The sequence below is a fragment of the Equus przewalskii genome, chromosome 5, assembly GCF_037783145.1.
Source record: "Equus przewalskii isolate Varuska chromosome 5, EquPr2, whole genome shotgun sequence".
Lineage (NCBI taxonomy): Eukaryota > Metazoa > Chordata > Mammalia > Perissodactyla > Equidae > Equus > Equus przewalskii.
The window spans coordinates 4,133,764-4,149,778 of NC_091835.1; the positions used below are offsets into that span (position 1 = coordinate 4,133,764).

Below are 16,015 nucleotides of genomic sequence, written 5' to 3' on the forward strand. Positions count from 1 at the left end.
TGTCCTTGCTCTGCCACTTCCTGGCTTCATGACCTGGTGTAAATCACTTCACCTCTGTGTGCCCCAGTTCCTCTATCTGAAAAACGGGGATGATAGTCGACCTAACTTGTAGGGGTATTGTGACCATTAAATGAGTTAATTTAAGCAATTTGGGGATCAGGAACTGACTCCTATAAGGTTTAGTTATTTCTCCTACTCTTCAGCTTCTTCAACAGACTGATTCAGAGATAAGCAGAATGATAAAAGTTGAGGCCTGAGTATACTGGGAAAATTCTCATAAATTTAAAGCCTATGGAATCAATGCTTACTAAATATCCTTCTACATTTATTCTTTACAGAGTGCTGTATGAAAACAGGTGGATAAAGTCAATGCCCTCTGACAACTTGAAGTACAATACAAGGCTCATAATATTAGCACAAGAGAACGAATTAAAGATCTTGTTAAGTGCAATGTGTAGAAGATCAGCACAGAGGCCTATGTGGACAGGAATGTAGGAGGGGCGCTACTCACGTGGTTTCTCCCACTGAACCAGAGCATTTTAACTGTAAAGGGTAGGGTCCTCTAACCTCTTTGAGACCATTATGTCAAGTGGCACCCAGCTCTGATATCTACACTGACAATTCCTAGACATGTTCTTTAACTCAGGGTTTAGTAGTGACTAAATGACTTAAGCGTTTCCTGGGAGTGATAACATCTCTAATAAGAATTATTGATGTTTACAACACACGCATATAATAAATAAACCATGAAAGACTGACTCTAAGTAGAAGTAGCTAAAATCATGAGCCTTAAGGTCAGACTGAACTGAATTCAAAGTCAGTTGAATCCATCCATTATTAAATGTGAACTTGAGCAATTTACATAATATCTCAATCTCTGTTTACTTAATCATAAAATAACAAAACTAACAGTACCAAATTAAACCATTCAGTCAGATATTTGACAAACATTTATTGAAATATCATTATTACTGTTGGGGTTGAGTATACAGCAAATATTCAGCAAACAAACAGATATAAATCCCTGCCCTCATGAGCTCTCATTCCACTTGTTGTAAGGTAAGCTTTTAGTACAAATTCTGACGCACATTAAGTTTTCAAACAATGTTGGATATCATTACCGTCAGTTGATGAGGAGGAGGAGGAGGAAGATTTCAGACAGCTGATAATAACACTGAACTTCTGTATCCGGGGAAATGGACCTTAACCTATGTTCCCCATGTTGATCATCTCCCACGTGGAATGACCTGAGCTGGGATTTGAAACTCTGTGTTTTTTTTTAATTTAATTTTTATTGAGTTAATGATAGGTTACAATCTTGTGAAATTTCAGCTGTACATTATTGTTTGTCAGTCATGTTGTAGGTGCACCCCTTCACCCTTTGTGCCCACCCCCCACCCCACCTTTCCCCTGGTAGCCACTAATCTGTTCTATTTGTCTACATTTTTAAGTTCCTCATATGAGTGGAGTCATACAGCGATTGTCCTTCTCTATCTGGCTTATTTCACTTAACATAATTCCCGCAAGGTCCATCCATGTTGTTGCAAATGGGATGATGTTGTTCTTTTTTATGGCTGAGTAGTATTCCATTGTATATATATACCACATCTTCTTTATCCAATCATCTGTTGATGGGCACTTAGGTTGCTTCAACCTCTTGGCTATTGTAAATAATGCTGCAATGAACACTGGGGTGCATAGGACTTTTGGAATTTCTGACTTTAAGCTCTTTGGATAGATACCCAGTAGTGGGATAGCTAGATCCCATGGTAGTTCTATTTTTAATTTTTTGAGGAATCTCCATACTGTTTTCCATAGTGGCTGCACCAGTTTGCATTCCCACCATCAGTGTATGAGGGTTCTTTTTTCTCCACAAACTCTCCAACATTTGTTACTATTTGTTTTAGTTATTTTTGCCATTCTAATGGGTGTAAGGTGATATCTTAGTGTAGTTTTGATTTGCATTTCCCTGATGATCAGCGATGATGAACATCTTTTCATGTGCCTATTGGCCATCCATATATCTTCTTTGGAAAAGTGTCTGTTCGTGTCTCCTGCCCATTTTTTGATGAGGTTGTTTGACTTTTTGTTGTTGAGCTGTGTGAGTTCTTTATATATTATGGATATTAACCCTTTGTCAGATGTATGACTTGCAAATATTTTTTTCCAGTTAGTGGGTTGTTTTTTGTTTCAATCCTGTTTTCCTTTGCCTTGAAGAAGCTCTTTAGTCTGATGAAGTCCCATTTGTTTATTCTTTCTATTGTTTCCCTTGTCTGAGAAGACATGGTGTCTGAAAAGATCCTTTTAATACTGATGTCAAAGAGTCTAGAAGCCTTATGGTTTCAGGTCTCACCTTTAGGTCTTTGATAATTTTGAGTTTATTTTGGTGAATGGTGAAAAAGAATGGTCAATTTTCATTCTTTTACATGTGGCTGTCCAGTTTTCCCAGCACCATTTGTTGAAAAGACTTTCTGTTCTCCATTGCATGCCCTCAGCTCCTTTGTCAAAGATTAGCTGTCCATAGATGTGTGATTTTATTTCTGGGCTTTCAATTCTGTTCCATTGATCTGTGCACCTGTTTTTGTACCAGTACCATGCCATTTTAATTACTGTAGCTTTGTAGTATGTTTTGAAGTTAGGGATTGTCATGCTTACAGCTTTGTTCTTTTTTTCTCAGGGTTGCTTTAACAATTCAAGGTCTTTTGTTGCCCCATATGAATTTTAGGATTCTTTGTTCTATTTCTGTAAAGAATGTCATTGGGATTCTGATTGGGATTGCATTGAATCTGTAGATTGCTTTAAGTAGAATGGACATTTTAACTATGTTTATTCTTCCAATCCATGTACATGGAATGTCTTTCCATATCTTTATGTCGTCATGGGATTTGAAACTCTTGATCGGGGGTCTTTATCACTATGACCCAGTCTTTACTGATGCACTTTTTTGGTGACTTATTCAGTAACAAGTATTTATTAATTGATTGCTATGAAAGCGTTAAATTCCTTTCTATGTATGCTGGAAATATTTCTGTTCAGTTAAAGACCATTTCATGGATGAAGCAAAATATCATATTCTTTAAAGAATATTGGTGTTAGACTGAAATTTATCGAGAATGATTAGAAAAAAGTCATTTATAGATGAGAGATGTTAAAAAAAGAAGTCGGTGTTAGAAAAGGAATATACGTGCAAAAAAAAAAAAAAAAATCAGAGTGTGGTCCATATTATCAGTCCACGTGAAGAGGAAGTAGAAGGTCCAGGTGGGATGGAGGAAGCCCCAAAGTAGAAGAGGTCAGAAGAGTCTGGAAAAACACTTCCAAAACTGATTAACCACCCATGGGGTTGTGTTTGGCTTCTTCCCCTAAGTTCTACAGACAGCTCCCCTCCCAAAAGTCATTTTGGAAACTTATCTTTCAAAGTTCGTAAAGACAGCAATGATTTTAGTTATCGTCACTTAAAGAAGGTAATTTATCATCTAGTCCAGTGTGCATGTGTCTGCCAGGAAAGCTGTGAGCCAACATACATCATACTCAGCAGCTTCAAGGATTTGGTTTGCCTTCTTATGTGTATTTGAATATAGAATTCATTTCAATCTGACATTTTTTACCTCTCGTCATATTTTTCTTCTAATTAAGTTCTATAAATGTATCCTCTACGCAGTTTGAGCTGTAATAAATTCCTTTCCTGAATTGGCCTTCTGAAAGTCACAAACCAACATTATGATGAATTGCAAAATGAATAATTTCCCTTCTACTGTGTTTATTTTGAGCAGCAAAAGGCTGGAGAAAAATGAAACAGTGCTTCACTAGGAAGAAGGCCCTGCTCATAGTGTTTACGTGCCTGTGAGTTGAATGTTTCCAACATTGATTACCTCAGCACATTTCCAAAACTGTATACATCTAATGGAAGGACATGATTTTGCAGCTCCAAATTTTAAGTTTAATGGTATTACTGGAAGGGATCCATAACGAGAAAAGATATGCTCTCATGTAAGCCCTGGAGTTAGCCATGTGGATATGAACTGAGACCATGATTTCTTTGGGAAACTGATTTCCTAAAATCTATATTGCAGAAGAAAGTAACAAGGTCATTCATAGAATAGACTGTGGGAGAAATGAATGCGTATTTTTAAAAATTATTTTTGTTTCATTTCGCTACATAGGCAAGTAAATGCATTCTGTCTTTGTTTTGAGATGGCTATGTTGAAACTGAATAATTTGTTGCTAATATTTAGGCTGGTGTTTTAATAGATGCTTAACGTTGGGCACATTGTTCCTGTTACATTATCAGGCATAGATGAAACTCTATGTAAAATAAGATTAAAGCATTGCCATAGATAAAATATCAGGCATTAACCTTGTAAACTTTTGATTTTAGGATGGTTTAACTCCATATTTAAATAGCCACAATGATCATAGCCCGGTTCAAATAATACTGCTTAATGTGTTAATCATTAATTTTACATACTTTTCTCTCATTTCCCTCTATGCCTTTACAGAATGGGAATTGCCTTTTGCATCCTGAATTCATTACCGTAATTTGTGTACTGTGCATTGACTGAAGCAAAGTTAAGTGGCATATTAGCACAGAATTTGAGCTCCTCTGCTTTGTGTAGATAGTGGGCCATGGAGTTAATGTTTCATTTATAGTATTTATTATAGAATTATGATAATATGGTTATGATTCATGATCTTTTCCTGGATAATGCCTGATTTAAGATATACTATAGTCTGAAAAGCATTTTGATTTTCTATGATAAGCATGGTTACTGGTCCAAACATCCTAACACCAAATTATCATTGGCATAAATTTCCTCCCTGGAAGAAAAACCAGAATTATTGTTTTCAGACCAAAATTAGACATAAGCATTCACCTAAACCAACCATCTCATTTTGCAAATGAGGAATTTGAGATCCAGTGAAGTTAACTAGATTGATGGAGATCAGAAAGCCATAAGCATTAGAGTATAGCCAGGACGTGGAACCAGCTCTTCTGCCTTCTGAGCCAGCACTCTATGAGCTGTTCTGCCTTGCTGAAAGAGGATGATCACTGCCATTTCATTTATTCACAATGTGAAACCTTTCACTGTTATCTTTCCATGACTCTCTTTTCTTCTCTCTCTCTGTACAGCATCATTGTGCACCCCCGCAGAGACATCTTAGTCTCCTGTGGGGAGGATCGCCTCTGGAAGGTGGTGGGGCTCCCCAAAGGCAACGTGCTTCTCACAGGATTTGGCCACACCGACTGGCTTTCCAACTGCTGCTTCCATCCCAGGTCAGTACGCACAGCTCCCTGAACCAGCCTCATCTCTCCAGGAATGCATTTGTTTACTCTTTCTTCACTCTGTTGGATTATTTTTTTTAAACCACTTTACTGAAGTATGAATAACATACAAACAACAGTACATGTTTAATGTATACAACTCTATAGGTTTGGAGATAAGTATACATCTTTGAAACCGTCACCACAATCTACACTGTAAACATCTATCATCTCTAAAAATTTCTGCCCACCCACTTTATTTATTATTATGATGATGAGAAAAACACTTATAAGATCTACCTTCTTAGCAAAATTTTAAGCATATAATACAGTATTGTTAACTATAGGCTCTATGGTGTGCAGTAGATCTCTGGGGCTTACCTTGTATAAATGAAACTTTGTACTTTGCTGGCTTTAATGACACTTTTCTCTCTGCAACCCCACACCCTCCACTGAATTTTGAAATATGTAGATAAATGCTCCTTTGGCTTTCATTATATCGACTTTAGATTGACTGCTTTTGATATTTCGTACACGTAAAACTTAGTCCACGTGCTGATGCATTTAACAAGAATAATAAGCTTCCCAAGACAAGCATTATTAATGCTCCTTGTACTCACAAGTCTGACAAGGCACACGGATTGCTAGTCAATAATGCATGCCGGTGTTTACCTTGCCTCGTTAAGCTTGCAGGTTTTCCTTTTAGAATTAAGTTATCTACCAAAAAGGATCGGAAGGCAGTGATCAATTTCTTTAAAAATTCAGTGACACTCAAGATATTAAAGAGAACAAAGCAGAACTGAAAGCATTGAGCCTTGCCATTTTCAGAATTCACTGAATTTCTGTACCCTAAAGGCCAAGGGCATAGAAGGAAAGATATTGTTAAACATACAGATACATTATTTCTGGTGGCAGAAAGCTTGGCCCACAGTTGCTTGTGGTCCACTCCTACCCCCTATCCAATTGTCTTCCCTTGTTCATCATTATACTTAACATCTGTAAACAGTCTTGCATGTGGCTCTTTCTAACACTCCTGTTCTAATTACTCCCGGAGACTCAGAGTTCTTAGCGCAATTTCTAAACAATTCCATTGGGAAATTTTGTTCTTAGGAGGACTCTATTGATTTATTTTCATAAAACTTTTTTTTTAACCATCTTTGTCTTATCATTGGTATGAATGTCCATGAAGTTAGATTGAAATAAAAATCAAATAAATTGTTCAGAAATTTATAAGTTAATGACAAGAATGAACTAGATTTCCTTTAATTTTTGAAAATCTTCTCAAAGTATAATTCATCTTTAGTACTAGATGTTTGAACTTAATTTTTGAAGATGCAGTGCGCTCCACCGTATCTGGTATGCGGATAAACAGAGCCGCACCATCTCTCACCTCTTAGGAACATAAAGCTCATCTTGCAGAGACAACACAATTAGAAGTCTAGTCTATCACTTGTGTAGCTGTTGGGCATACTAACCACATTTCCATAACGCCCTGTTACCATGACAGCCGGTGACTCAGAGATTTTCTCATTAGTGCTTGACCAGCACAGGGTCCTTTTAATAGATCTTCTTGTTTTCCCACTCAATTACTGAAATTAAAATGAGGTGAAATACATCATTATTCACTCATAATCTGAATTTACATTCAGTACTTTCTTTGGCAGACTTGTAGTAAAATGCAGCTACAAGGTTTGCTTTTTTCTACTGCATGGAATAAAACTAATGGGAGAAAATACATTTAACCATAAGTGTTTTTAAGTGAGAGATACTGAATAGCAAATGTCCTTTTGGTAGAATTGATGAAAAATAATAAATGATTATTAGAAGCAACACCAAAACCCTTTTTTTTATTGGGGATAGAGATCAATTCCGAAAGAGTTTATATTTCAGATTTCAAACATTTTATAATGCTTAATGTTTATAATGCTAAATCAACACTGAAGATTATATACATATAATATATATACATATATAATGTTTATGTCTTAAAAGTTGTTGAAATTCATGCTTTCTGAAATTTAAATTTGTAACAATTGATTTTTATTTTGGCTTAGGTAGCTGGGCCACCAAAAAAAATAGTTTATTGCTGAAGATAATATTTTTCTTATCTCTCTATATACCCATCTATAATTAAAAAAATCAAACATAAAATGAATTTGATTCAAATATGATAATTTAATATGTAGTTGCATGTTTGGTTAATGAATGCAATCATAGTCTTTATCAGAGACCAACTTTGTGATCAGCTTGATTCCGCTCGCTAAGAAGAGGTCCAGAGTGGACACACGATACACTGACACCTGCCTTATTCCAATGCTCTTGGCATAGAAAAATAAACTCATACATTTTCTTTATTTTATATTTAGTTGTTCCTAGTTGAGTATTTTCTGTAACTTCTGGTTGCATATATTCCTGATTGCTATGACATTCAAGCCACTGTCTCTTCTGCCACAATGACATAACCCAGATTCCTTTTGGGGATCAATCCTACTTGATACTTGTCCACTGAGAAAAAATCACTGAATGTAAACAGCAGATATTTATTTGGGAAATTAGAATTGCAAGTTGGGAGACACAGATTCAGGCAGAAACCCAAAAATCTTCCTTCTCTGAAGAAGACAAAGGAGGCAAAGGTTTATAAAGGCAAAAAGAGATAAGTTACATGGGTGTTTTGCAAAATTTCTAATTGGTGCTAGCAGCAACTGTTACTTCTTGGCTATGTGTGATTGGTTGCTAAGGCCATCTCTAAGGCAAAAAGTTCATATCTATGGGAGTAAGCATATTTCTTGAAAGAAGCTCAAGATGACAGCAGTGAAGCACAGTTGAAAAGTTCCATTTCATCTGACCAGAGACGTGGTGTGCATGCATAGCCCCATTTCCTCAATGGCCTCCCAGCTCCATTTTAGAAACCTTGACATATGTTACTCCATTTTGTCATCACTGGCCACATATGACAGTCGTGCATCCTGCATGACCCAAATCAGCTTCCACTGTCCTACTTCTGTTGCCATACCAGACATCTTCAAAATATAAAAACAAACACAACAGGCATAATAATATTAAAACTAGGCAAAGGAGGATTGACAGGTAAAAAGTAAACTGAGAGGATAACTATCACTTGAGGATTCAGGCAGTATGATGTTGAAATATAGAAAACAAAAGATTTTATAAATACAAGAAGATTCTGACAAAACCATAGTCATCAGAATCAAAGACTTCAAAGTATCTCAGTGTTTAATCTGTCAAGTAAACAAAGTCACAATGGAATTACAGGAATTAATAAAATAGTAAGTGTATTTAACAGTATATATTGAACTTTGTACTTTATGAAGAGAGAATATAGATTCTTTGAAATCGTTTATTCTTGTATTTTTTTAAATGTACAGATCTTACAACAAAAATTTAGCATAAATGAATTCTTCAGAATAGCGATTATACAAACCATTATTTGTGAGCAAAATTCAATAATAAAAGAAAATGATAATAAATCAATAACCAAAACATACTAAAATCTGAATTATTAAAAAGTAAATAAATGAATATTGAGTCAAAGAGGAACTATAAACTGTTATTACTTAAACTGTCACAACCACAATACTTATCAAACCTATGAGGCATAACCAAAGCTATATACAGAGTAAAATTCATAACTTTAAATGTTTTATTATCAAACAAAAAGCAAATAAATCAATTATGAATTAAAAAGTACAGCTGGTGGAGAAAATATAGAAAAGCAAAAATTAATAAATGAAAAGCAGAAATTAATAAATTAGGATAAAAAGAGTAAACATATATTTTAATCCAGAAGTTTTTTTTTCAAGAAAAAATAGTAAAACAAGGAACTATAATAAAATAAATATATATCTCAAAAACTTCCTGGAAAAATAAAAGTGAGGAAACAGGAATACAAATCTTAGTAATTTTCAAGGAGTTAAACCCTCATAAACAGAGACTAAAAGATGTGTATGTTTGGAATTTTTGATAAAATAATAGATTTCTATGAATGTAAACATTACTAATACAGAATCAAGATGGAACAGAAACCCAGAATGGATTAATAAGAGTGCAAAAAACTGATTTATTGGAGTTCTACCTTGAATTTTGATCTTGAGCAGTTTTATGACTGAGTTTTAAAAACTTTGTTTTTAAAAAAAGAGAAATAAATCAGTTAATTTTTAGGTTCATTGAATTTCCTGAGGATAAGGAAAATAAAAAAGAAATTTTACTACTGGTTTTACAAATATACCATAAACATAATCTTAAGCTGAACAAATGTAGTACCCTCACCACAACTATAGTCCATTTCATAATAATAGACGCAAACTTTGAAAGAGAATGTAGAAAATGGAATTCAGTTGTATGCTTAAAGAAAGCGATGTACAATGACCAAGTAAGATTTGTGCTTGAAAAATGTGGAATACATAAGTGAGGCAAATATGAGAACATCATATTATAAATTATATTAATAGATGGATATTGAAAGTTACTTTAAAGTGACTGGATAAAAATCTAGCATCTATGCTTAAGACATATACGTTTGCAAATATTGTTAAGCCCCATGCTTTGGAATTGACGTGGAGAATGGATTTTTGGAACAGCTGGGAACTAAGAAGATCTGGCAGATGACTGTAGAATCTGGCTGCCATGGAGTTAGACGGGTCAAAAAGGAATGGGTGCTTACAGGGAATAGGGCAAAGTGGGGAGCATAAAACCAAACAGGCAAAAATACCTAAAATTGCTGTAGGCGCAAGGCCCGATGTTGAAGATCTCACAGATCTATGTAAGCCTTGTTACTTCTCCAGCTAGTATTTATTCTCAATAAATGTAGCCACATTTTTTTCTTTTCCTTAATGATAATGATTACTTTTTACTAAGACATTTTCAACACTGACATTTTCTAACATTTATAACTCAAAAAAGAAAATGTATATGAAAAACTTTTAACTATAAACATTATACACATATTATACAGACAATACAAACTGAAGGCGTTTAAAAACTCTTACTACAAAATCGTCAGTCTCCCCAAGGCTGTGTTGTTTCAAAACAACATTATACACACAACTTATCATTGTCATCTTTAGTTCACAGTAGAATTGGTTTTCTTTGTATCCAAGTTTTGAAGTTCCTTAGTAGGATTTACACATCAAGACACTTCGTAGGGATGGTATGGGTAACTCTAGTCACTGTAGAACTGGCTATTATTGCATATTTACCTCTAGATGGTGATTATACATTGGTAAGTAGAGAGCATCCTTTGCATTACTGGGTAGACTGATGATCTAGCTGTTGAAGCTGATTCATCAGTAGCTGAAAACAATGAGTGGAGACTGCAGAGGATGTGCATTGGCGCTGCCTTTGCACAATGGAAAGAGCGAAATGTACAATGCCAATTACTCTTTAAAATAGTCTTTTTCGGTTTGTTTTTTTGAGGCCTATAAGGCATGCAGTGTTTGACCTCTTATATCCACCGGGATGTTTTACATTTGCTGGTCCGTTTAGACTAGCTTTGGGCAACTGGAACACAGTTTTGCATATCAATCTCCAGATTAATATTAATAGATCAATAAAACACATACTACATCCCTTAATAATATATTATTTGGTCTTTACCTATACCAGGGAACTGCTCAATGACAGTAGCATAGGTTTGAAAGTAAACACGTGTCCAGCTCTCTGATGCTTGGGACTGCATTTTCTTTTGTCTGACCACAGCTTATTATGTGAAACAGCATGTATTTTCCCAAATATCTCTGTAAAATGAAAGTAGTTGGGATTAGTGGTTTAAGCAATTTCATAGTGCTGCATTTTTTTCCTGAGGTCACTGCCTGAGGCAGAAATAGAGCTGACAGCATCCTGTTAAACATAACTTCAACTCTTATAAGCTGATTTAAGAATTCTGAATAAATTGGCCCCTACAAAATCCCCCATACTCTCTTCCCTGTACAAGCTACCTATTCACGTATTTATATAGGACCTAAAACCATAGTATGAAAGCTCCTTTACAAGTGTATCATTTAGTTATTTAAAAAAACCAGAAGCATGGATAACCTTTTTATTTGCTATAAGCATAAAACCAAGAGTTCAACTTCAAAATATAATGAAGAGATCGATGCACCATTTCCCTAAGATTGTGACATCTTGCTTCTTCCTGAGCTTCAGAAGGAGATGCTCTCATAATCTGGAAACCTCAGTGCATTTTTACCAAGATAATTTTAGATAGACCTGTTCAATAATAGTCTTCTACTTTATATTCTTTGAAGAGGTGTACGTTACACTTCTGTTCTTAATATAGTTTGCCACCTTTATGTGAAGGGGCCAAGTCTTGAGAGTAACAGCATAGGTATTTTTTTGGTCTAATTCTAAAATAATATATGATGATCTTAGAGAAATGTGTTGGGAAAATAAATATTTCCCATAGTCTCTTCTCAGTGAAAACTTGGGGAGACTGCCCAACGACAGTCTTTGGGCAAGTGGCAGGATCTGGTTCTACATAAGAAGCGCCTTCTAAAGTCAGACTTGTTTTCAAGTGTGGGTGTGACAAAGAACCAGCAATGGCATTTTATTCAATCTCTGACAGCCTCAGTTGCTCATTTGAAAATGGGGATAACCTACTTCATAAGGTTTTCATGAAGGTTGAGTGAGAAAATCTATGTAAAACATTTAGCAGTCCTAGGCTCAGAGTGACCATATGGTAACAGTAACATTGTTGGTATTGTTTGGCAGATTCTAGCCTAGATCTTGTTTTCTCTGAAACCAGTATGGCTCCAGGTCTATTGGCCTCTCTCCTTATTTTTAGCAGGAAAAAAAATCTGAGGAATACTATTGGCTCAACACGGACGGAGTCTGTATCTTATTCATCTTTGTATCTCTGAGATACAGCATATCAATTGAAACATTATAGGAAATCAATAAATATTTATTTAATTAAAATGAACAGAATTAAAGATGCTAGACCAAGAATGTGGCCACTTTGTGTCATAATCCTAGCAATATCATGTGATTATAGGGATATACTCACAAACATACGCATACATACACAATCACATGCACCACTTGTTACTACTGAGATCACTTTATCGAAGGAACCCAAAACCTAATATTAGTCCTTCATTTGACATAAAACCCCTAAATTAAAAAATCTCTGAATAATACTACAATGAGAATAAATTTCAGTCAAAACCCAATCCTAAGGAGAAGCACTTCCAGATTGGCAGAATAAGAATATTAAAAAATCTACTCCTTCATAAAAGCAGAGAGAACACTGGCAAAAATGGTCAAAGTCAACTTTTTCAGAACTCTAGAACTTAACCAAGGGCTGCGTTAATCCAAGGAGCATTTATTCAAGAAAAATTGCTGAATCTGAGTAAGAACAGTGAGATTTTTCACATTTTATCTTACCCCATTTCCATCCCTTTCTCCCCAACTCTGCAGTAGCCTTGAAAACCAACTGCCTCACAATCATGGTAGTTGTGAAAACTAGTATCAGTAGTAGAGGCAGAAAACAAGTTTGGAGATCCCCACAGGGGCCCATTCTTGGAGAAATATCACTATTTGAACTTTTTGGAAGCCCCCTGGAAATTCCCATTTTCTGGGCTTTTTTTTATTTGACCTGGGTCAGGGCTTACTCTGTATGAATGATTTGCCAGGGCATTTATAGCAAACAATTAGCAGTAAGTGTTTAATATTGCAGCTGCCTGGGCCACCATAACAGGGAAACAAGAGGTTGACCAACTTTTTAAACAAAAAGGCTGGAGAAATAAATGTTTGTAGGAGTCTTGGAAACACTGTCATATTCCAAGGAATATCAAAGAGCGTGTACATTTGGGGGGTTTTTTGCATGCCCAGGAAAGACTTGTGAAAGGGCCTAATTACTGACCTCTGGCTGACCTTAAGAACTTGTGCAAGCAGGAAGTTAAGGCTAAGGCAGAGTTTTAAACTTTCAGAGTGTTGACAATGCGCCCCAACATGCAGGCAGAGCCACTAGCCAAAGACTGGATGGCTTATTGCTTCAAGGCATTTAATCATTACCTGTCCAATCATTAGTTAACCACTAAGCTAAACAAGCAGACATCTGTGACCACACACAACAAAGCATGTAGACTTTATCAAATTACTTCAGAAAAGTCACTAAAACAGACAAACAACAAAAATAAACAGCAGCAACAATAAACCCTGAGGAGGAGGAAATTTGATTTCCAGAGTTTCCACATCATATTGTTTAAAATATCAGGATTTTGACAATGACAAAAAATAGAAAACATGAAAAGAAGCAGGACAATGTACAGAGCCTGTGAATATGTTATGTTACATAACAAGGTGGAATTAAAATCATAGATGGAATTAAGATTTCTAATCAGCTTAAGATAAGGAGATTTAAGATAAAGAGATTATCCTGGATTATCTGGGTGGGCCCAATGTAATCCTAAATCTTTAAGCTTGGAAGAGGAAGGCTAAAGGCTCAGGGTAAGAGTGATGTGATGTGAGAAAGGGACTCTCCCCTTGAGACACCAGAAGGAACCAGCTCTTTTGACATCTTGACTTCAGCCAAGTGAAACTGATTTCCAAGTTCTGGACTCTAGAATTGGAAAATAATAAATTTGTGTTATTTAATGCCATTAAGTTTGTGGTAATTTGTTACAGCAGCAAAAAGAAAACTAATACAAAAGTCTTGCACTACTATTGTTAAATTACTTCCTAACCATTCTATTCTTTTTGGTGCTACTTTTCAGATGATTCAATTCTAGGGTATAGAAATATAGGTGATTTTTGTGTATTGATCTTGTATGAATATACACCCTCATTTATTAATTTGAATATTTTTAGTAGATTTCTTATAATTTTGTATATACGAGATCATGTTCTCTGCAAAGATAATTTTCTTTTTCCTTTTTTTTCTCAATATGGATGACTTTTATTTCTTTTTCTTATCTAATTGTTGGTAAAACCTCTAGTATGGTGTTGAATAGGTGTGGCAAGAGCAGATGTCCTTGTCTTATTTTCTGATCGCAGAGGGAAAGTGTTCCATCTTTCACCATTCGTATGATCTCAGTTGTGAGTTTACTGTAGATGCCTTTCTTGGGTTGAGGAAGTTCCCTTCTATTGTCAATTTGTTGAGTGTGTTTATCATGAGAGGGTATTGGATTTTATTAAATGCTTTTGGTGTAAGTGTTAAGATGCTCATGTAGTTTTCATTCTTTATTCTATTCATATCATGTTTTACATCGATTGATTTTTATATGTTGAACCAACTTTGCATTTTTGGAATAAATGCTAGTTGGTCATGGTATATAACCCTTTTAATATGTTGCTCAATTAACTTTGCTATTATTTTGTTGAGGATGTTTGAGTGTATATTCATAAGAGATGTATGTCTGTAATTTTCTTGTGATGTCTTTGGTTTTGGAATCAGGACAATACTGGCCTCACAGAATGAGTTGGGAAGTATTCCCTCTACTTGCATGTTTCAGAAGAATTTGTGAAGGATTAGTGGTGTTAATTCTTCTTTAAAGATTTGGCAAAACTCTCCAGTGAAACCATCTGGTCCTGGGTTTTTCATTGTTGAAAGGTTTTGATTACTAATTCAATTTGAAGAATTTGTCCATTTCATTTAGGTTATCTAATTTGTTGCCATATTTATTGCCATGTTATTCATAGTTTCCTTTATAATCCTTTTTAATTCTATAAATTTGGTAGTCATGTCCCTCTGACATTCTTGATTTTAAAATTTTGAATCTTCTTTCTTTATATGTTGATCAATCTAGCTAAAGATTTGTCAATTTTGTTGCTTTTTTCAAAGAACCAATTTTTATTATTGATTTTCTATATTTTTTAATTATCTATTTTATTTATTTCTACTCTAATATTTACTATTTCTTTTCTTCTGCTTGCTTTGGATTTAGTTTTCTCCTTTTCTACTTTCATAACATAGAAAGTTAGGTTAGCATTTGAGATCTTTATTCTTGTTTAATGTACCATTTACAGCTAGGAATTTCGTCTAAGGAATGCTATAGAAGCATTCCGTAAGTTTTGGTTTGCTTTGCTTCTATTCATTCATATCAAAGTATTTTCTGATTTTCCTTATAAAATTTCTTCTTTGACCCATTGGCTACTTAGGAATGTGCTGTTTGATTTCCACAAATTTGTGAATTTCCCAAATTTCTGTCACTGCTTTTTATTTTAATTGTAGTTAAAGAACATACTTTGTATGATTTAATTCTTTTAAATTTGCTGAGGCTTTTTTTACACACTGACATACTATCCTGATGAATGTTTGATGAACATGTGAATATATTTTGCTATTGTTGGGTGGGATCTTCTATAGATGTTCTGTTAGGTCTAGTTGGTTTATGGTGTTAGGTCTTATATTTCTTTATTGCTCTTCTGCCTTGTTATTTTATCCATTATTAAAAATGGGATATGGGTGTCCCCAAATATTATTGTTGAATTATTAAATTAATTCTGTTACTTTTTGCTTTATACATTTTGGATTTTATCTTAGTTTTTTAATACTAATGGAACAAATTACTACAAACATTGGCTTAAAACAGCAAAAATTCATTATCTTATAGCTCTGAAGGTCAGAAGTCAGAAGTCTCACTGGGCTTAACTGGATTGTACAATACTACAGCCACTTTGGAAAAGTAGGTTGACACTTCCTCAAAACGTTTAATACAGAGTTACCGTATAACCCAGCAATTCTACTCATAGGTTTACATCCAAGAAAATTAAATGCATATATCCACACAAAAATCT

At 34.8% G+C, this 16,015-nt stretch overlaps 1 protein-coding gene across 7 annotated transcripts in view; it reads left to right on the plus strand.

Annotated features, from left to right (window-relative positions):
• The window catches only part of SPAG16 (sperm associated antigen 16), a 1,020,255-nt gene that overhangs the window by 545,295 nt on the left and 458,945 nt on the right, over window positions 1–16,015 (plus strand). For all 7 annotated transcript variants that reach the window (XM_070618199.1, XM_070618198.1, XM_070618200.1 and 4 more), the window contains one exon: window positions 5,129–5,272. In XM_070618199.1, coding sequence (XP_070474300.1) covers window positions 5,129–5,272 — 144 coding nt within the window. The remainder of the gene's footprint in view (window positions 1–5,128; window positions 5,273–16,015) is intronic.